Genomic DNA, 22,198 nt, shown 5'->3' with positions numbered 1-22,198 from the left:
AAAGGAATATTTCTCAGAAAAATTTTGCCACCCATATTACTTGATGTCCTCAATATGTAGAAGAATCTTACCCCAAACTATTTGTGCAATTTATCCTTTTGGTATTTCACTGTTACTGTCATTTAAAAAGTACAGATTAACTTACAAATTCTGACAGCTAAGATTCACAGAAGAAATGACAGACATATTTTCTTTATTTCTGTTAAACTAGATGGAATATTATACCCTAGGATAAGACAAAAGGAACTAAGCATAGATAGGAAGTAAAAATTTTTACTAGAATTTTACTAGTAAAATTTTTACTAGAATTTCAGGCTTGAAAGTTTTCCAGTTTCATGACTTATTTACAGAAACATTTTTTTCTTGTTTTGGGGTTCCCATTTATAAGGAAAATGCTGCAGTATCTGAGCATATTACTTAAACTCCCCAAGCTCCAGTTTCCTCATCTTTCTGAGAGTGATGATATCAGTTCCTATCTTCTAGGATTATTTTTAGAATTAAGTTTAATTCAGTATTATTATAGAAGAAGGATTATATTATGTAAAATCTCAGGTCTTATGCAGAGAGAACCCTGTGCAAGCAACCCTTCTGGTAGTATATCTGTCAGCCCTTTATGGGATGTGTGGAGGGTTAATGAGGAGGGAGCTGTCATGATCATTAGATTTCTCCTTGCTCTTGTCCAGCATGTGTAGTAGATTTATTTCAGAAATCTAAAAAATCTTGTAAATAACTTTGTCGTGAGTGATTATTTTGAATGGGAAAGCAGATATTAAAACTTCCTCTTGGCCTTCACTCTTGAAATCATGGCATTTATGAACCTAATAAGAGAATTCTTCAGGAACAACAATAAAATAGTTTGTAATTCTTGCTTTAATCTTAGTCTGGCAACTATAATGTAAACTGTATTGTTTGAACAATAGAACTTTTAAAATTCTACAGCCTTTATGATCTATTTTCAGGATGGGTTAACCACAGTTATATTGGGTTACTTAATAATTTGACTATTATCTTTCCTCTGAAGTTTTCTGAATATCATCATTACAAAAAGCCTCAATTTTCAGTTAGGTGACTGTTCAAAAGAATATACAGAAATTTAAAAAGTGGGGCAGCCCGGGTGGCTTAGCGGGTTAGCGCTGCCTTTGGCCCAGGGCCTGACCCTGGGGACCCAGGACCAATTCCCACATTGGGCTCCCTGCATGGAGCCTGCTTCTCTCTCTGCCTGTGTCTCTGCCTCTCTCTCTCTGTGTCTCTCATGAATAAATAAATAAAATCTTAAAAAAAAAATTTAAAAAGTTGCATACCAACTCATTGTCAAGCACTGAGCACAGATTATCCATCAAATTCTTTATAAAATTACCTCATTTTGTAATGAAGCTAAGATTTAGTGTGCCCTAGTACCTAACACCAGTAAGTTAGAGACAGCAAATGTATGCAAGCTCTCTCACTCCTACAGAATAATGTATCCCTTTGACTTTGGAAAAATATACAATAACAGGTAAAAAATGGGTATTACTTAAATAATGTTATAAAGATAGAAAAGAATAAGACAAAAACAAAATGAAAAATTGCAGTAAGAGCATGAAAGTTTTTGTGCTACCTAAATATATTTCAGATTATAGCATCTGATTAAGAGAATCTGATATAAAAGTATATGAAATTATAAATATTTTATAATGATATACAAAAGGGCTTTAAAAAGTTAAAAAAAAAAAAGGGTGCTGGGTGGCTCAGTCAGTTAATAGTCCATCTCTTGATTTTGGCACAAGTCATGATCTCAGGTTCAAGAAATGGAGCCCCGTATCTGGCTCCATGCTTAATGGGGAGTCTGTTTGAGATTCTCTCCCTCATCCTTTCTCTCTGGCCCTCCCCTCTGCTGCTCTCTGTCTAAAATAAATAAATAAATCTTAAAAAAATTGTTAAAAAACAAACCTTCCTAAATAATTGTAAATTTCATATTTTAGAGCTGTGATGAGTTATTATAATTTTCATACAAGTTGGATGTATTTAAAATGTACAACTTGGGATCCCTGGGTGGTGCAGCGGTTTAGCACCTGCCTTTGGCCCGGAGCGCGATCCTGGAGACCCGGGATCGAATCCCACATTGGGCTCCCGGTGCATGGAGCCTGCTTCTCCCTCTGCCTGTGTCTCTGCCTCTCTCTCTCTCTCTCTCTCTGTGTGACTATCATAAATAAAATAAAATAAAATAAAATAAAATAAAATAAAATAAAATAAAATGTACAACTTGATAAGTTTAGACATCACTACATATCCATGAAACAATTACCACAGTCAAGATATTGAACATATCCATTACTTCCAGATTCTACTGCCTTTTGTAATCCTCTCCTCCGATACCTCTCAGCTGCCAATCCTCTTCCCCTACATCACTGACATACTTTCTATCACTACAGATTATTTTGCATTTTCTAAAATTTGATATATGAAATCATACAGTATGTATTCTTTTTCATCTGGCTTCTTTTGCACAACATAATTACCTTGAGATTCATTCATAATACTGTGTAAATTAACATTTCATTCATTTTTATCACTGAGTAGTATTCCATTGTATGGATATGCCAAAATGTATATATCCATTCACCCATTGACATAAATTTGGGTTTTGGGCTATTAAAAATAAAACTGCTATAAATAGTCATACTCAGGTCTTTGTGTGGACATATATTTTCATTTCTCTCAGGTAAATACCTAGAGATGGAATGGCTGGATCAGATAGTTGTATGTTCAACTTTTTAAGAAATTGCCAAACTGTTTTCCAAATTGAGTTTACCATTTCATGTTCCCACCAGGAAAATATGGAGTAATAGTGGCTTCACATCATTGCCAACACTTTGCTAAAGTAAGTCTCTTTAGATTCCACCATTCTAATAGATGTGTGTCATGATATCTCAATTATGAATTTAATTTGCACTTCTCTGATGACTAACAACGTCTGGCATCTTTTTGTATGCTTGTTTCCTATATGCACATCTTCTTTGGCAAAATGTCTATTCAAATCTTTTGCTCATTTTTTTAAGAACTTTTTTTTAAAAGATTTTATTTATTTATTCATAGACAGAGAGGGAGGCAGAGGGAGAAGCAGTCTCCACGCAGGGAGCCCAATGAGGGACTCGTTCCCGGGGCTCCAGGATCACACCCTGGGCTGCAGGCAGCGCCAAACCGCTGTGCCACCGGGGTTGCCCTTGCCCATTTTTCAATTGGGTTGCTGGTAGTCTTATTATTGTGCTTTGGGAGTTCTTTGTATATTTTGGACACAGTTCCTTTATATATAACTTACAAATATTTTCTCCCAGATTTTGTTGTATCTTTTCATTTCTTAAAAGTATTTTACAAATAGCAAAGATCTTGATTTTTTGAAGTCTAATTTATCATTTTTTTCTCTTTTATGAATTGTGCCTTTGGTGCTGTATCTAGGAAATCTTTGCTATATTCAAAGCCACAAAGATTTTCTACTGGATTTTCTTATGGAAGTTTTCTAATTTTAGGTTTTATAGTAAGGTCTGTAATCCATTTTGAGTTAATTTTTTATCCATAATCTCAGGTATGGATTGAGGATGATTATTTTGTATATAGTTGTATAGAAGTATAGCATCATTTCTTGAAAAGACTCTACATTCACTATTGAATTGATTTTGGGCTTTTGTTTAAATACAATTAACCATATACGTGTGGGTCTATTTCTTAACTCTATGTTGCTCTATTGATCTATTTGCTTATTTTTGTGCTAATAATAGCACATTATTCCCATTAATATAGCTGTATACTAAGAAGTGAAATTAGGTATGACAAATCCTCCAACTTTGTTCTTTTTCAAAGTTTTTTTTGCTTATTTTATCCTTTTGAATTTCCATTTAGAATCAGTTTGTCAAATTTTACAAAAAGCCTGCTGAAATATTGATTGGTATTGCCTTGAACCTGTAGATCAATTTGGGGAGAACTCACATCTCAATGATATGGAATCTTCTTATTCATGTACATGGTATATCCCATAATTTATTTAGGTCTCTTTTTATTTTTTTAGTGATATTTTGTATATTTCAGTGTGTGGATCTTATAATCTTTTTTTTTTTGATCTTATAATCTTTTATCAAATTTAGCCCCAAGTATTTCGTAATTTTGATACTACCGTATCTGACATTATTTTTTAAATTTCAATTCCTATTTTTGATTTTTATATATTGATCATGTATTCTGCAACCTTGCTAAGCTCAATTATCTTTTTAGTACCTTTTTTTGTGTGCATTCCATAGGATGGTTTAGATAGATAATTGTGTTATTTTTGAATAAAGACAGTTTTCTATTTTTCTTTCCTGTCTGGATGCCTTTTATTTTTGGGCCTTATTGAATAGGCTGGAAGTTGGCTCAATGTTGACTAGAAATGGTGGGAAGTGTACATCATTGCCTTGTTCTTGATCTAAGTCTTTTACCACTGAGAATATTAGCCGTAGATCTTTTGTTGATGCCCTTTATCAGGTTGAGACAATTTCTTTCAGTTCCTAGTTTGCTGAGTTATTAGGAATAGACAGTACATTTTGTCAAAAGAATTTTCTGCATTGATTGAAATGATTAGCTAGTTATTTCATTTAATTTTTTTAATAGGAAGAATTACATTAATTTCTTTCTTTTTTTTTTTTTCAAAGTAGATTTTATTTATTTTTTATTTTTTTTTAATTAATTTTTATTGGTGTTCAATTTACCAACATACAGAAAAACACCCAGTGCTCATCCCGTCAAGTGTCCACCTCAGTGCCATGTTAAATCAAACTTGTGTTTCTTAGATAAGTCCTATTTGGTGATGATATATTATTCTTTTTATACATTGCTTATTAGATTTACTAAAATTTTGTTAAGAATTTTTCCATCTATGTTCATGAGGGGTATTTATCTATAATTTTATTTTCTTGTAATATCCTTGCTAATTTTGATACCAGAATAATGTTGGTCTCATAGAATAGGAGCTCTTTCCTCTTCAATTTTTTGATTGGTAGAATTCACCAGTTAAGCCAACTGGGGTTGAGGTTTTCTTTAAGGAAAAAGTTTTCACTAAAAATTCAATTTCCTTTTAATAGATATAATATTTTTTAAGCTATTAATTTATTATTTTTAAAATTAATTTACTTTTGAGTGGGCTTTGGTAGTTCATGCCTTTCAAAGAATTTGTCCATTTCATCTAAGTTGTAGGATTTATTTGCATAAATGTTTTCATAAGATTATCTTATTAAAAGAATTTTAATATCTGTAGAACCTGTTGTGATGTCACTGCTCTCATTCTTGATGTTGGTAATTTGTGTTTTTTTTCTCTTAAATTTCATATTTTTTAAAAACTTGAGTTATTTTTTTTAAGTTTTAATTTAAAGTCCAGTTGGTTAACATGTAGTGTAATTGTTAGTTTCAGGTGTACAATAGTGTTTCAACAGTTCCATACATCGCTCATGACAAGTGCAATCCTTAATTCCCATCACCTATTTAATCCACCCCCTCATTCACCTCTTCCCTGTAACCATCAGTTTGTTCTCTATAGTTAAGAGTCTGTTTCTTGTTTGCCCCTCTCTCTCTCTCTCTTTCTCTCTTTTTCCCTTTGCCTGTTTGTTTTGTTTCTTAAATTCCACATATAAGTGAAATCATATGTTATTTGTCTTTCTCTGACTGACTTATTTCGCTTAGCATAATATTCTCTAGCTCCATCCCTATCATTGCAAATAGCAAGATTTTATTATTTTTTTATGGCTGAGTAATATTCTGTTGTATATATACTGCATCTTTATCCATTCATCAGTAGATGAACACTTCGGCTGTTTCCATAATTTGGCTATTGTAGATAATGCTTCTAGAAACATCTGGGTGCATGTATTCCTTTGAATTAGTATTTTCGCATTCTTTGGGTAAATACTTAGTAGTGTAATGGCTGGATTGTAGGGTATGTTTTGATTATATTTGGTTTTATTTTCATTCAGTTCAAAATACTTTTGAATTTCTCTTTTGATTTCTTCTTTGATACATGCAGCATTTGGAAATGAGTTGCCTAGCTTCCAAATATTTCAAGATTTTCAGGCCACTTTCTGTCTTGATTTCTTTTCTTTTTTTTTTGTTTTTTATGATTTTATTTTTAAGTAATCTCTACACCTAACATGGGGCTTGAAACTACAACTCTGAAATCAAGAGTTGCATGCTCTAGTAACTGAGCCAGCCAGGTGCCCCTCTGTTTTTAATTTCTGATGTAATTCTACCTTGGTTAGGTAATATAATTTTTGTTATTTGAATTTTAAAAAATATATTGAGACATGTAGTATGCTTACAATATGGTCTATTTTGATAAATGTTTCAGATGCATTTGAGAAGAATGTGTATTCTTCTGCTGATATGTGGAGTCTTCTGTAAATGTCTATTAGGTTAAGCTGGTTGAGAGTGCTATTAAAGTCATCTCTATCCCTGTGAATTTTTGTCCATTTGCTTTATCAATATTTAAGAGAAGTATTGAAATCTCTGACTAAAATGGTAACTTTTTAAAAACTATTTTATTTATTTATTCACGAGAGACACACACAGAGAGAGAGAGAGAGAGAGAGAGAGGCAGAGACACAGGCAGAGGGAGAAGCAGGCCCCATGCAGGGAGCCTAACATGGGACTCAATCCTGGGTCTCCAGGATCACACCCCAGGCCAAAGGCGGTGCTAAACCGCTAAGCCCCCCGGGCTGCCCTAAAATGGTAAATTTTTATTTCTCTTTTCAGTTCTTGATAAATTGATTCTTTTACAATTATGAAAATAGCCTTTTTATTTCTGGTATTTTTTTCTCTGAAATTGACATTGACTACTATCAACATTACAGTCTACCTTCAAGTAATATCGTATATCATTTAGGAACCTTAAAAATAGAATATTTCCATTTCTCCCTGCAGTCTTTTGGCTATTGTTTTTATAAATTTTTGCTTATACTTTATTCTGTTATAAACCTGATAGTATAATGTTATTTTTTTCTTAGAAAAGTAAATTATTTTAAAAACATACTTTAAAAAAGCATTTTTAGGGTGCCTGGATGTCTCAGTCAGTAGAACATGAGACTTGATCTTAGGGTCATGAGTTCAATCCCCATGTTGGGCATGGAGCCTAATTAAAATAATTATTAATCATTATTATATTAACACATTTATTTACTATTTTTGATATTTCTCATTCCTTTGTGTAGATTCAGATTTCCATATGGTATCATCTTCCTTCTGACTGAAGGCTTTCTTTTTTTTTTTTTTAAGTTTTTTTTTTTAATTTTTTAAAACTAATTTATTTATTTATTTATGATAGTCACAGAGAGAGAGAGAGAGAGGCAGAGACACGCAGGCAGAGGGAGAAGCAGGCTCCACGCACCGGGAGCCCGATGTGGGACTCGATCCCAGGTCTCCAGGATTGCGCCCTGGGCCAAGGGCAGGCACCAAACCACTGTGCCACCCAGGGATCCCCAAGGCTTTCTTTTAACATTTCTAGGAGTGTAGGTCTGCTGGTGATAAATTATTTTAGACTTTTTTTTCCCCTGAAAGCTTCTGTACTTTGCCTTCAATTTTGAGAAATATTTTTCTGCATGTAGCATTTTAATTTGAGCTTTTTTTCCTTTTAAGATATTATTCTATTGTCTTCTAGTTTGCCTTGTTTCTAATGAGAAGTTTGTGATTTTATTTTTTTTCCCCTATACCTCGTATGCTGATTTTCTCTGGCTGTTTTAAAATTTTCTCCTTATTTTAGGTTTTAAGCAATTTTATTATGATGTGCTTTTGTGTAGTGTAACTTAAGTTTCTTGTATTTGGAATTTATTAAGCTTTTTGAACCTGTGAGTTTTTAGTTTTCATCAAAAAATTTTTCATTGTTTATTCAAAAGTTTTTGCCTTTCTTTTGGGGACATGTGAAAAATAGTTATAATAACATCTTATTGGGGGCACCTGGGTGGCTCAGTGGTTGAGCATCTGCCTTTGGCTCTGGTTGTGATCCAGGGATCCTGGGATTGAGTCCCGCATCAGGCTCCCTACAGAGAGCCTGCTTTTCCCTCTGCCTATGTCCCTGCTTCTCTGTGTGTCTCTCATGAATAAGTAAATAAAATCTTTAAAACAGAAAGAAAAAACCCACAACTGTTTATTGTTCCTACTAATTCTACCAAGTGTGTCATTTCTGGGTCTGTTTCTATTGATTTAGTTTCTCTTAATTTTTGGGAACTCTTCCTGCTTCTTTACTGGTGATTTTTGATTGGATGCCAGACACTAAATTTTACTCACTGGGTTTGTTTGTTTGTTTTTTTTGAAAAATTGTATTTATTTATCTAAGAATTTTCAAGATTTTATTTATTCATGAGAGACACAGAGACAGAGAAAGGCAGAGACATAGGCAGAGGGAGAAGCAGGCTCCATGCAGGGAGCCTGGCGTGGGACTTGTGGGACTCAATCCCGGATCTCCAGGATCATGCCCTGGGCTAAAGGCTGCGTTAAACTGCTGAGCCACCCAGGCCGCCCATTTTTTGAAAGATTTTAAAAAGATTTTTTTTTTTTAAGATTTTATTTACTTGAGAGAGAGTGAGAGAGCGTGCAGGAACAGGGGGAGAGGCAGAGGTCAAGAAGACTCCCTGCTGAACTTGGGAGCCTGATGTAGGGCTCTATCCCAGGGCTTTGAGATCATGACCTAAACCAAGTTAGATGCTTAGCCACCTGAACCATCTAGGTATCCCAAAGATTTTATTTTTTAAGTAATCCCTATACCCAATATGGGGCTCAAATTGTAATCCTGAAATCAAGAGTTGTATGCTCTATCAACATTTATTGAGCCAGGTGCCCCAGTATTTTTGAATTCTTATATATATTATTGAGCTTTATACTGGGACACATTTAGGTTACTTGGAAACAGTTTGATCCTTTTGAGGTTTGCTTTTAGGTGTTGTTAGTTGGGCTCAGCACTGCATTTAGCATGGGGCTATTTCCAACCTTCCCCCACCCCTCCCAGGGTAATATCTACCTTAATATCTAACTCAATGGCCCATGAATTTAGAAACTGCTCATTCCAGCTGGTTTAATAAGAACTACTCTTAAACTGGTGGTTATCAGAGGGGAGGGATGGGTTAAATAGGTGATAGAGATTATGGAGTGCCCTTGTCATGATGAGCACTGGCTGATGTATGGAAGTGTTGAATCACCATACTGTACACCTGAAACTAATATAACATTGTATGTTAACTAACTGGAATTAAAATAAAAACTTAAAAAATAATAAGAACTACTCCTGGCCCTTTGTGAGCCTTTGTGAAAAGATTGTTCCTTTCATCCTTTCTGGTAGATCTTTCCTCTGTCTTTGGCAGTTTTCTCAATAAATGCTCTGATCATTACTTGGATGAAAACTCAATGCAGAACCTATGGAGATCTCTGGAACTCTGAGGAGCTCTCAAAATTCTCTTTTTCATTCTTTACAATGAGGATGCTCCTTAATATGGCTGCCTGGGTTCTCATGGATATCCCCTTCTAGTTCCAAGGCTTGGAAACAACCCAGGCAGTAATCTGGACCAATGATAAGATTCACCTCATTTGTTTCCCTTTCCTCAAGGATCATGATCTTGTTCTGCCTGATGTCCAATGTTAGAAAACTGTCTTACATGTTTTCTTCCATTTCTCAGGTGTTTCAAGCAGAAAGGTAAATCCAGTTCCTGTTAACCTACCTTGGCTGGAAGCAGAAATCTAATTTCATTTGGATTTCACAGCAATTAACACATATGATCTCTTCCTCTTTTGTAACACTTTTTTATTTTTATTTTTTAGGAAACAAGGGGAAATTAAATTTATTTTAAAAAATGTTATTTTATTTAAATTAAATTAATTAACATATAGTGTATTATTACTTTCAGAGTTAGAGTTCAGTGACTCATCAGTTGCATATAACACCCAGTGCTCATTATGTCATGTGCCCTCCTTAATGCCCATCACCCATTTACCCCAGCACCCCTCCCCCAGCAACCCTCAGTTTGTTTCTTATAGCTGTAACACTTTTCTGTGTTAGTTTCTATGATACCATACTCCCTTGGCTTTCCTATTATTTTCCAGCCATTCTTTAGTCTCCTTTGTTGGCTACTGCTTTTCTACCAGAATTTAAAATTTGCGGTATCCTGCTTTTCCATTTCCTGTCCTAGTTGCTTTTCCACCTGCAATTTATCTCTCATTAGATAGCTTTAATCAAATCCATCAGTTCCATTAATTAACCACCATCATCTCTCCCATGCCCTGTTCTCCCGGATCCCACTCTGGTTCCCAAACACCATTCTCTACAAAGCAGCCAACTCAAATAAATCACTTCATCACTCTTCGGAATAAGACCCTTTTAATGCAGCAGTTCTTAACCTGCTTTGTGTCATGGATCCCTGTGTCAGACTGGTGAAGTCTGGGGACTCCTTGCCAGAATGTATAACAATGTGCTAAATAACCCATAGGTCTCAAAGAAAACCAATTAACTGAAATATAGTATTCAAAATATTTAACAAAAAAATTCGAAGTTATGATACAGTTATGGTTGTGCTTCATTATTAGCACGTTAAATAACAAGATATAATAGTGATGAGTGTAAAGATATTCTAACATATTTATAATAACTGTAATGTGGTATCAAAATTTCTGTGATTTTTCAGGGGTGCCTGGGTGGCTCAGTTGGTTAAGCATCTGATTCTTGATACTGGCTTAGGTCATGAGACTCAGCCCAGCATTGGCTCTGAACTCAGTAGGGAGTCTGCTTGAGATTCTCTCTCTTCTTTCTCTGTTCTACGCCCTGCCCTGCTCGCGTGCTCTCTCTCTTTCTCAAATAAGTAAATCTTTTAAAAAACAATTCTGTTATTTTCATTGGTGACATCATTGGCATTGGTAATACTATTGTGGTTCATAATTAAATTAATTTTTTATCAATGACAGGTGGAAAAAAGTTATGATTTTTTTTCATTTAGGATCATTGTCTCTGAATTCTATCCAGATTTTTCTTGTGGATCATGGACTACTGGTTAAAAACCCCTGGTGACTTTTTGTTAGAGTAAGTAAAGAATCTAAAACTGTTACTATGATCTACAAGGTTCTACATGATCTGGCTCCTGAGTATCTCACACAACTCTCTCCCCATCCTCTCTTCTTATTCACTGTGCCCCCAACTCCTTATATTAACTATTCCTCCTATTTAAAATAATACCATCTTTGTCCTGATTACTGATTTATTACCTCTTGGGTCCAAATTCACTCTTTTGCCTTATAAATATTTTCCATTTACCAGCTAGTAAGATGCCAAGCCCTGTCTGTTGAGGGTACTGGAAAAACATTGCAGGAGGAGGGAATTTTTCTTCCTGCTCTTTCTACTGGCTTACTGGGTAGGCTCCTCCAGGATAAGCTTTTTTTCTCTACTGCTTTGCTTGCACAGTTTTGTTAAGAATTAGGTACCTGCTGAGTACAGTTTTATCCTATGTTTGGCCACCAAGTGCTTTCTCCAGCTCTTTGCTTAGCCAGGAGAGGTGTAACTGTGGGACTCAGAGAGCACTGGCCTGTGTTTCAGCCAGGTCACTAATGCCCTCATCCTCCTACACATGGAACTGTACTTAGCTCCTGAGGAGGGCAACCTCCCCAGCTCCTGGTTCCAACAGTGCACCGGAACTTCTCCTGGTACCAAGTAGGCTCTGGCATGCAATAGGACAGATTTCCGGCAAACTCTACCAAGTGAGGTAACTTAGCAACTTCTCTGCCATCCAATGAACTAAAGCTGCACTCTTTGAGGTGAGGCATGAATCTCAGTCTTGGTTGGGGGAGAAGAATGAGGGCTCTTCCTTGGGTCTCTACTTCAACATCAGTAGTAGTTGCTACTTCTATCCGCTACTTCTGCATTCTTTAGAGTTCTCTTAGTTTTCACTAGCCAATTACTCTTATGCCTAAAGGAACTAGAAAAAGAAGAACAAAGCCCATTCTTAAGAGATTTGTTGCCCCCCAAATGACCTGTGACATAAATACAGTCTTTTTTGAGGGCATCTCTCTCTCTCTCTCTCTTTTAAAGATTTTATTTATTTATTAATGAGAGACACAGAGAGAGAGTCAGAGACATAGGCAGAGAGAGAAGCAGGTTCCCCACAAGGGACCTCATGTGGAACTCGATCCCAGGACCCTGGATCGTGACCTGAGCCAAAGGCAGACACTTAACCACTGAGCCACCCAAGCACCCCTGAGGGCCTCTTTCTTAGAGCATCACAGTGATATTATAGTGAAGTTTGGGAAAGACATGTTTTGTACAATTAGCACTACAGTAATATGTTATTGTAAACTCTAAATATTACAAGAGTTAGATAAAAGATAATTGGAGAACATGTAGATAAAACTTGTTGATAGCTAAACCATTACCTCTTTATATTGGATGGATTCCTCAGACTTGTCAGGAAGGTCTGACTTGATGCTATTCATAGAGCACAGAGGAACTGAGTTGATATTTTTTTCAATAGAATATGCCATTGATTCTATCTGTTCATCAGCTTTTTTAATATCCTTAAATGAAGAATATACATGTTACCATTAGAATAATGTTTTCAAAATTCAAAAGACTTTTAGTAAGCATTCCTCTAAAGTTGTATTGCCTCTGATACTGAAAGTGATACATTCCTGTGCAGCTTTTTTTTAAAATGATTTTTATTTATTTATTCATGAGAGAGGCAGAGACATAGGCAAAGGAAGAAGTAGGCTCCATGCAGGGAGCCCATTGTGGGACTCAATCCCAGGACTCCAGGATCACACCCTGAACCAAAGGCAGACACTCAACCTCTGAGCCACCCAGGCTTCCGTCCTGTGCAGCTTTTGTTGAAGTTTTCAGGCTTAATAGGGAGCTGGTAATTCCAATTTATACTAAAATGTTGGTGGGTGACGATAGCTTATTGTGTCTTTTTTTCCCAAGACCTGTATAATTAACTGGAGAAAACAATGCCTTAGTTCAAAAGAATTATTCTATTAGTAGGGACAGATTTTAGTAAAAAGAGCTTTGTGAGGGAGATGACACAAAGATACTCTTTCTGACTCCTTCTTTCTATCTAGTCTTTTCTGGAGCTTATAAGCCTAATAACATAGCTAAACACTTAAATGTGATGCTGGCCCTGGGCCTGAGAAAGATCTTAGGAGACAAGAACATTTTCCAGGTCTGCAACTGCTGCCCATTCCAAACTGTTCAGAAAGTAAAATCAATTGGACCAGCTCCCACAGGACAAGAAATCCCAGAGACATCAAGTTAACTTTAAAAAGACTGTTTAAATCCTAGGATAGGATGACATTCTAAACCAGACTGCTGTAAATCTAGTTTTTGCTTTTCTTGCTACTCAGAGAAATGAGACCAAATTTAGTGAAATAAAAGAACTACATATTCTCTGCTCATTTGAAGGTGGTGTGAGTAAATCTGTGACTTCCCCATGAAGACATGGGGAAGGAGACAAGACAGAAATGAGCAGCCCAGTTTGGATGATGGTGTCCCAGACCAGGCAGGGTTGGGAACAGAGGTAGAAAGCCTTAAGTGGATTTAGGTGCAAAGGAGAATATGCACATGGAAGGCTTTCCATGACTGTGATTATATGACAAACTTAATAACTGTTAATCAGGCATCTCAAAGTACAATAAACTTTAGCCAGCCTTGTAGTATCCCTAATCAGACATTCTTCTATGCTATCACTTTCTCTTTTTTTCTAGAAATTTCTCTATGAAGAAAGAAATCTTTTATTTGGCTTTTTTTCAGGAGCCATTTACTTTGTGTCAAGTTTTTTGGTTTTTTTTGGGGTTTTTTTGGTGGCAAGTTTAAAATAAAATTTCAACCTCTTCTCAAAATAAATTTTTCTAAGAATGTTCTTTAACAGGTCAAAGACAAGTTCTTTTCCTGAGAAGGCTGCTAAACATAATAATGATCACAGGAAGTTTTGGTATGTATCTCTCTTTACTTGTTTTTACTTCATTTTCATGTGAAAAATCACTAAAGGAGTATGTCTGAAAATAATCATGTATGTTCAAGAAAAATAATTATAGCATTAATCTTTCTGGTTTGAGTTGTCCTAAAAAGTTTGATTGGATAATGCTAGTATTAGTAATATAATAAAATTTAGTACACCAACAATGATTCTAAGCACTTTACGTGAATGATTCATTTAATCTCACAGTAATTCATAAATAAATTATTATTATTTTCGCCACGTTAAAGATTAGAAAACTGAGGCACAGAAAATTTAAATAACTCACCCAAGGTCCTAAAACTAGTAAGTGGCAGAGTTAGGATTTCAAATTAATAGTGTCTCCAGAGCCCATAACCCCTAATCACTGCTATGCTGCTTCTTGGAAATGATTCTATTATCAACATTAACTTTGTAGTACTTATGATCATCATGGAGTCTAATAAACTGATTCATTTGGACGCTATAGGTATAGTGGCAAATAAACACTTCTACAGTTTCAGAAATGAATTACTGCATATGTAGATATCAAGGATGTTATATTTACTATGTAGTACCCAGAATACTGTAGTTGTTCATTTAATATTAATGGTATTGTTTTATCAGGATGAACATTATTTTGGGAGACTACCAATCCATTTTGAATAAGGTGTTTTAAATATTTATATATTTATACCACAAATACTCCACTTTAATTTTCCTAACATTGTGAAACTCTTTAACTTAAGACCTAATAATAGAGTTTTTGTTTAATTTTAATGAAAAATAAGGACATATTACTTCAAAGAAAGATCTCAGTGTAGTAGTTTATTTATTTTTTTATTTTTATTTTTTATAAATTAATTTTTATTGGTGTTCAATTTACCAATATACAGAAAAACACCCAGTGCTCATCCCGTCAAGTGTCCACCTCAGTGCCTGTCACCCATTCCCCCCCACCCCCCGCCCTCCTCCCCTTCCACCACCCCTAGTTCGTTTCCCAGAGTTAGGAGTCTTTATGTTCTGTCTCCCTGATATTTCCCACACATTTCTTTTCCCTTCCTTTATATTCCCTTTGACTATTATTTATATTCCCCAAATGAATGAGAACATACTCAGTGTAGTAGTTTTAAAAAAAATCTCCAAATAGGGTTCATTTAACCATAAGTATTTTATTATTTTATTTATTTATTTATTTATTTATTTATTTATTTATTTATTTTAAAAGACTTTTATTTATGCATGAGAGACACACACACAGAGACAGAGAGAGGCAGAGACACAGGCAGAGGGAGAAGCAGGTTCCATACAGGAAGCCCGACGTGGGACTCTATCCTGAGTCTCCAGGATCAGGCCCTGGGTTGAAGGCGGCGCTTAAACTGCTGAGCCACCAGGGCTGCCCTATATTTATTTTAAGTAAGTTTGAAAATATTGAACTTAATAATTTTAGAAATTATTAAGTCTACTCTGGAATGAAAATGATGCAAATTTAACTAGCACATAAAAGCTAACATTTATTTATTTATTTATTTATGATTTTATTTATTTATTCCTGAGAGACACAGAGAGAGAGGCAGAGATGTAGGCAGAGGGAGAAGCAGGCTCCATGCAGGCAGCCCGATGTGGGACTTGGTCTTGGGACCATGTGATCACACCCAGTGCCAAAGGCACATGCTCAACGGCTGAGTCACCCAGACATCTCTCTAACTTTTACTTTTATTTTTTAAAGACTTTATTTATTTATTCATGAGACACACACATACACACACACACAGACAGTCACAGGCATAGGGAGAAGCAGGCTCCATGCAGGGAGCCCGATGTGGGACTCGATCCTGGATCTCCAGGATCAGGCCCTGGGCTGAAGGCAGTGCTAAACCGCCGAGCCACCCGGGCTGCCCTAACTTTTAGTTTTAAAGGAAAATATGGCCTAATGTGAAATAAACTGAATTCGAAGTTTTTGAGTCAATATAAGATTATATTTTCAAACTTTTTAAAAATTATCACTGCTTTATAGCAGGATAGCTATAAAGAAAGCTAGGGTTTTTAAAGTTTTAAGTTTGATGAAGAGATGGAGGATCATAACTTTCTAAATTTTCTAATTTGTGAAATAATATTATTTATTAAGTTTTAAATTTTAATTCCAGCATAGTTAACATACAGTGTTATATTAATTTCACATGTACAATATAGTGATATAGTGATAGATGTATAGATTTAACAATTCTATACATTGCTCAGTGCTGGTCATGATAAGTGTACTCTTTAATCTGCATCACCTATTTAATCTACAGTCCCTCCCATCTACCTCCCCTTTAGTAACTATCAGTTTGTTCTCTATAGTTAAAGAGTCTCTTTCTTTTTTTCCCTCTTGCTTATTTTTTTGTTTGTTTGTTTGTTTCTTAAATTCCACATACGAGTGAAATGGTATTTGTCTTTCTCTCACTGACCTATTTCACTGAGTATTATACTCTGTAGCTCCATCCATGTTGTTGCAAATGGCAAGATTTCATTAGTTTTTTATGGCTGAGTAATTTTCTATTGTATATACACACCACATCTTCTTTATCCATTTATCAATTGATGAACACTTGGGTTGCTTCCATAATTTAGCTATTATAAATAAAGACTGTAATAAAATAGGGGTGCATGTTTCCCTTTGAATTAGTATTTTTGTATTTTTTGGGTAAATACCAAGTAGTGTAATTACTGGATAATAGGATAGTTCTATTTTTTAACTTTTTGAGGACCCTTCATACTGTTTTCTACAGTGACTTCAACAGTTTGCATTCCCACCAATAGTGTATGAGGGTTCCTTTTTGTTCACATTTTCACCAACACTTGTTGTTTCTTGGATTTCTTATTTTAGTCATTCTGATGTGTGTGAGGTGATATTTCATTGTAGTTTTGATTTGAATTTCCCTGATGATGAGTGATGTTGAACATCTTTTCACACTGAACATCTGAATATCTTGTTTGGAGAAATGCCTATTCATGTCTTCTATCCATTTTTAATTGGATTTGCTTTTTTGGTGTTGAGTTGTATAAATCCTTTATATTTGAAATAATAATATTGACATCAAAAATATAATCATAACGTTGAAGAAGCAAAATAAACTGCAAAGAGGTGAGATTTGTTGTCTGTAGATGACTCCATGGACAGAAGGCTACCTTTCAGGTAAAGAGAATAAGGCCAGGCCAGAAGGACAAAGTTAGCTACAGCCTAATTCCTATTTTTTTTTTTAATAAATTTATTTTTTATTGGTGTTCAATTTACCAACATACAGAATAACACCCAGTGCTCATCCCGTCAAGTGCCCCCCTCAGTGCCCGTCACCCATTCACCCCCACCCCCTGCCCTCCTCCCCTTCCACCACCCCCTAGTTCGTTTCCCAGAGTTAGGAGTCTCTCATGTTCTGTCTCCCTTTCTGATATTTCCCACACATTTCTTCTCCCTTCCCTTATATTCCCTTTCACTATTATTTATATTCCCCAAATGAATGAGAACATACACTGTTTGTCCTTCTCCGATAGACTTACTTCACTCAGCATAATACCCTCCAGTTCCATCCACATTGAAGCAAATGGCGGGTATTTGTCGTTTCTAATGGCTGAGTAATATTCCATTGTATACATAAACCACATGTTCTTTATCCATTCATCTTTCGATGGACACCGAGGCTCCTTCCACAGTTTGCCTATTGTGGACATTGCTGCTAGAAACATTGGGGTGCAGGTGTCCCGGCGTTTCATTGCATCTGTATCTTTGGGGTAAATCCCCAATAGTGCAATTGCTGGGTCGTAGGGCAGGTCTATTTTTAACTCTTTGAGGAACCTCCACAGAGTTTTCCAGAGTGGCTGCACCAGTTCACATTCCCACCAACAGTGTAAGAGGGTTCCCTTTTCTCCGCTTCCTCTCCAACATTTGTGGTTTCCTGCCTTGTTAATTTTCCCCATTCTCACTGGTGTGAGGTGGTATCTCATTGTGGTTTTGATTTGTATTTCCCTGATGGCAAGTGATGCAGAGCATTTTCTCATGTGCGTGTTGGCCATGTCTATGTCTTCCTCTGTGAGGTTTCTCTTCATGTCTTTTGCCCATTTCATGATTGGATTGTTTGTTTCTTTGGTGTTGAGTTTAATAAGTTCTTTATAGATCTTGGAAACTAGCCCTTTATCTGATGCGTCATTTGCAACCATCTTCTCCCATTCTGTAGGTTGTCTTTTAGTTTTGTTGACTGTATCCTTTGCTGTGCAAAAGCTTCTTATCTTGATGAGGTCCCAATAGTTCATTTTTGCTTTTGTTTCTTTTGCCTTCCTGGATGTATCTTGCAAGAAGTTATTGTGGCTGAGTTCAAAAAGGGTGTTGCCTGTGTTTCCTCTAGGATTTTGATGGAATCTTGTCTCACATTTAGATCTTTCATCCATTTTGAGTTTATCTTTGTGTATAGTGCAAGAGAGTGGTCTAGTTTCATTCTTCTGCATGTGGATGTCCAATTTTCCCAGCACTATTTATTGAAGAGACTGTCTTTCTTCCAACGGATAGTCTTTCCTCCTTTATCAAATATTAGTTGACCATAAAGTTCAGGGTCCACTTCTGGGTTCTCTATTCTGTTCCATTGATCTATGTGTCTTCTTTTTTGTGCCAGTACCACACTGTCTTGATGACCACAGCTTTGTAGTACAACCTGAACTCTGGTATTGTGATGCCCCCAGATATGGTTTTCTTTTTTTAAAATTCCCCTGGCTATTCAGGGTCTTTTCTGATTCCACACAAATCTTAAAATAATTTGTTCTAACTCTCTGAAGAGAGTCCACGGTATTTTGATAGATTGCATTAAACGTGTAAATTGCCCTGGGTAACATTGACATTTTCACAATATTAATTCTGCCAATCCATGAGCATGGAATATTTTTCCATCTCTTTGTGCCTTCCTCAGTTTCTTTCAGAAGTGTTCTATACTTTTTAGGGTATAGATCCTCTACCTCTTTGGTTAGGTTTATTCCTAGGCATCTTATGCTTTTGGGTGCAGTTGTAAATGGGATTGACTCCTGAATTTCTCTTTCTTCAGTCTCATTGTTAGTGTATAGAAATGCCACTGATTTCTGGGCATTGATATTGTATCCTGCCATGCTACCAAATTGCTGTATGAGTTCTAGCAATCTTGGGGTGGAGGATTTTGGGTTTTCTATGTAGAGTATCATGTCATCGACGAAGAGGGAGAGTTTGACTTCTTCTTTGCCAATTTGAATGCCTTTAATGTCTTTTTGTTGTCTGATTGCTGAGGCGAGGACTTCCAGTACTATGCTGAATAGCAGTGGTGAGAGTGGACATCCCTGTCTTGTTCCTGATCTTAGGGGAAAGGCTCCCAGTGCTTCCCCATTGAGAATGATATTTGCTGTGGGCTTTTCGTAGATGGCTTTTAAGATGTCTAGGAAAGTTCCCTCTATCCTTACACTCTGAAGAGTTTGGATCAGGAATGGATGCTGTATTTTGTCAAATGCTTTCTCTGCATCTAATGAGAGGATCATATGGTTCTTGGTTTTTCTCTTGCTGATATGGTGAATCACATTGATTGTTTTACGAGTGTTGAACCAACCTTGTGTCCTCGGGATAAATCCTACTTGGTCATGGTGAATAATTTTCTTAATGTATTGTTGGATCCTATTGGCTAGTATCTTGTTGAGAATTTTTACATCCATGTTCATAAGGGATATTGGTCTGTAATTCTCCTTTTTGGTGGGGTCTTTGTCTGGTTTTGGAATTAAGGTGATGCTACAGCCTAATTCCTACCATTTATATTAATGTGTCCTAATGAAAAAAACTATGTGAGATCACAGGGCATGCAGAAATATGGACCCTAAAATCAAGAAATTTGCCAGAGTGCTTCCAGCATTATCATGCCTCCTATTGATTGGCTACCATAAGCTTTCTAGTCTACCTGAGATGATATCATTTATACACATACATTTGTGTGCACATCTCTTCAGGCATTTATTAAGCAGGCATTTATTGAGTGCCCTTCAGGCATTTATTAAGCAGGCATATATTGAGTGCCCACTGTCAGGCACTGTGTTAGGTGATTTACATAGTAAAGTAAATCAGCGTGAAAAAAAAAAAAAAGAACAAACCCTCTGCATGGCTTCTAAGAAATTTCATGATTTGGATTTGTATATAAAAATACAACTATTTAAAAAAATACAACTATTTTTTATTATTCTACCAACAATCATCTTTACTCATGGAAGGAAGGCTGGACTCCTTTCTGTTTGTTGCACACCAAGCTCCTTACCTCTGTGGTGCTGTTCCACCTACATAGATTCTCCTCTTCTTCTAACTTCCACCTTCTAGCCTTCAAGGTCTCTTCATAAAACCTTCCACGGGTAATCTAGCTCCCCTTCTCCCCACCAATGTTGTTATTTCTAAAATCTGTATCATTTATAGACAGGATTCTGCATTTTGCCTGTGTAGCTAAGTTTTAAATATTTAAGCAGAGATTATGTGTTAAATTTGTATTCTGATGAAAAGATCACTGTATATAGATTCTGTTCTGGATTTGTCATGTACAAGCTTTGAAGCCTATTTTCAGTGTGTCTGGCAACTATTAGGTGTTATATACCCATTATTTCTTTAATTTTCATCATATTATCCATGATGAGGATATTAGTCACATTGAGTTTCTCATTGAGGAGTTATAAATAAACCCTGGTTGCTTTGTGAAACCCAAGATTATCATTCAGGACTTCTGTGGTATGATCTCTGAAAAGTTAAAAAAAACCCTGCTAACACAGCATTATGTTACATTAACATACCTGTGTCATTGCAAGCGAATAATATAGACCTTGCTTTGCCATTAGTTCAGCATGTGTACCTTTTTCCACCACCATCCCATCTTTTATGGTCACAATCAGATCTGCACTTCGAATAGTGGAAAGACGATGTGCTATGACAATTGTAGTCCGACCTTTGCTTGCCTACAAAACAGTAAGTATAGAAAATAAATATGAAATTAATAGAAATAAACTGCAATATTTGATAAAGCTTACTGTAGTATTATTTTTACTATTTTAAAGATTTATTTGAGAGAGAGTGTGTACTTGCAAATGAAGGGGAGGAGCAGAGGAAGAAGGAGAGAAAGAATCTCAAGCACACTCCCCATGGAGCACAGAGCCTAACACAGAGCTTTATCTCACAACCTGAGATCATGACCTGAGCCAAAATCAAGAGTTGGATGCTCAACCAGTGGACCCACTCAGGTGTCCCTGTAGTATTATTTTAAATATCAAGGGAACTTATCTGTTAATATAGAAATTTGGACTTTAATAGATTAGGGAAGCCAATAAAAATTAAGATAAAAAGAAAGTCAGAAAGTTAATTAGATTATAATTTAGTGGATTTATAAAATTATAGTATCTTGAACTTGACAGGAAACTAAAGATCATTTAATCTGAGCTTTGTAATAGCTGCGTAGCTATTAGTAACTAAAAAGTAATCCAATAACTTAAACTTACTGTTTTCTTCATCTGTAAAATGAGGATATTACTTAACTGGTTGGGTATGAATTCAAGGTAATAATACATGTCTTTAACTTTTTCACAAGTATCTTAGACATATGAAAAAATACACATAAACGTGTAGATCAATGCATTTCACAAGCCAAATATATCCAATGCATAGTATCCAGATTTTAAAAAGGTCGTACTAGCACCCTGAGACCTTCTTCAATCATTGTTACTGTTCATCTACACCAACAGTAATCACTAGCCTGACTTTAAACAGCATGGATTAGTTTTGATTTTCTGTTGTATTTTACATAAGTGGAACCATGCAGTATATACCCTTCTATGTCTGTGAATTTTTGTTCAACATTATGTTTTTTGATATTCATCCATTTTTTTTGTATATAGTTGTAGATCATTTGTTCTTATTACTGAATAAAATTCCATTGTATATACCACAGTTTATTTACCATACTATTGCTGATTGGCATTTGGATACTTTCAGGGTTTTTTTTCTATTATGAATAGATTCATATACATGTTTATTTGATGAACATATGTACAGAATTTTACTAGTTACATAGAGGAGGAGAAGAACTGCTGAGTCATATGCTTTAGATTCTGCCAAATAGCTTTTTAAAGTGATTGCTCCAATTTATAAACCCCCCAAAGTACAGGAGAGTTATAACTACCCTATATTCTCACTAATACTTTGTACTTTCTTTGTCTGGTAGATGGGTACTATCATATTG

The 22,198-nt window shown here is 35.6% G+C and overlaps 1 protein-coding gene across 3 annotated transcripts in view; it reads right to left on the bottom strand.

Annotated features, from left to right (window-relative positions):
* The window catches only part of ABCB5 (ATP binding cassette subfamily B member 5), a 151,567-nt gene that overhangs the window by 47,069 nt on the left and 82,300 nt on the right, over positions 1 to 22,198 (bottom strand). For 2 of the 3 annotated variants that reach the window (XM_025993346.2, XM_072764518.1), the window contains 2 exons: positions 20,760 to 20,921; positions 12,397 to 12,537 (listed from right to left, as the gene is read on the bottom strand). In XM_025993346.2, coding sequence (XP_025849131.2) covers positions 12,397 to 12,537; positions 20,760 to 20,921 — 303 coding nt within the window. The remainder of the gene's footprint in view (positions 1 to 12,396; positions 12,538 to 20,759; positions 20,922 to 22,198) is intronic. The other variant, XM_072764517.1, reaches the window with a different exon arrangement.

Source organism: Vulpes vulpes, chromosome 7, assembly GCF_048418805.1.
Source record: "Vulpes vulpes isolate BD-2025 chromosome 7, VulVul3, whole genome shotgun sequence".
NCBI lineage: Eukaryota > Metazoa > Chordata > Mammalia > Carnivora > Canidae > Vulpes > Vulpes vulpes.
This window is presented reverse-complemented; position numbering and strand designations above follow the sequence as displayed.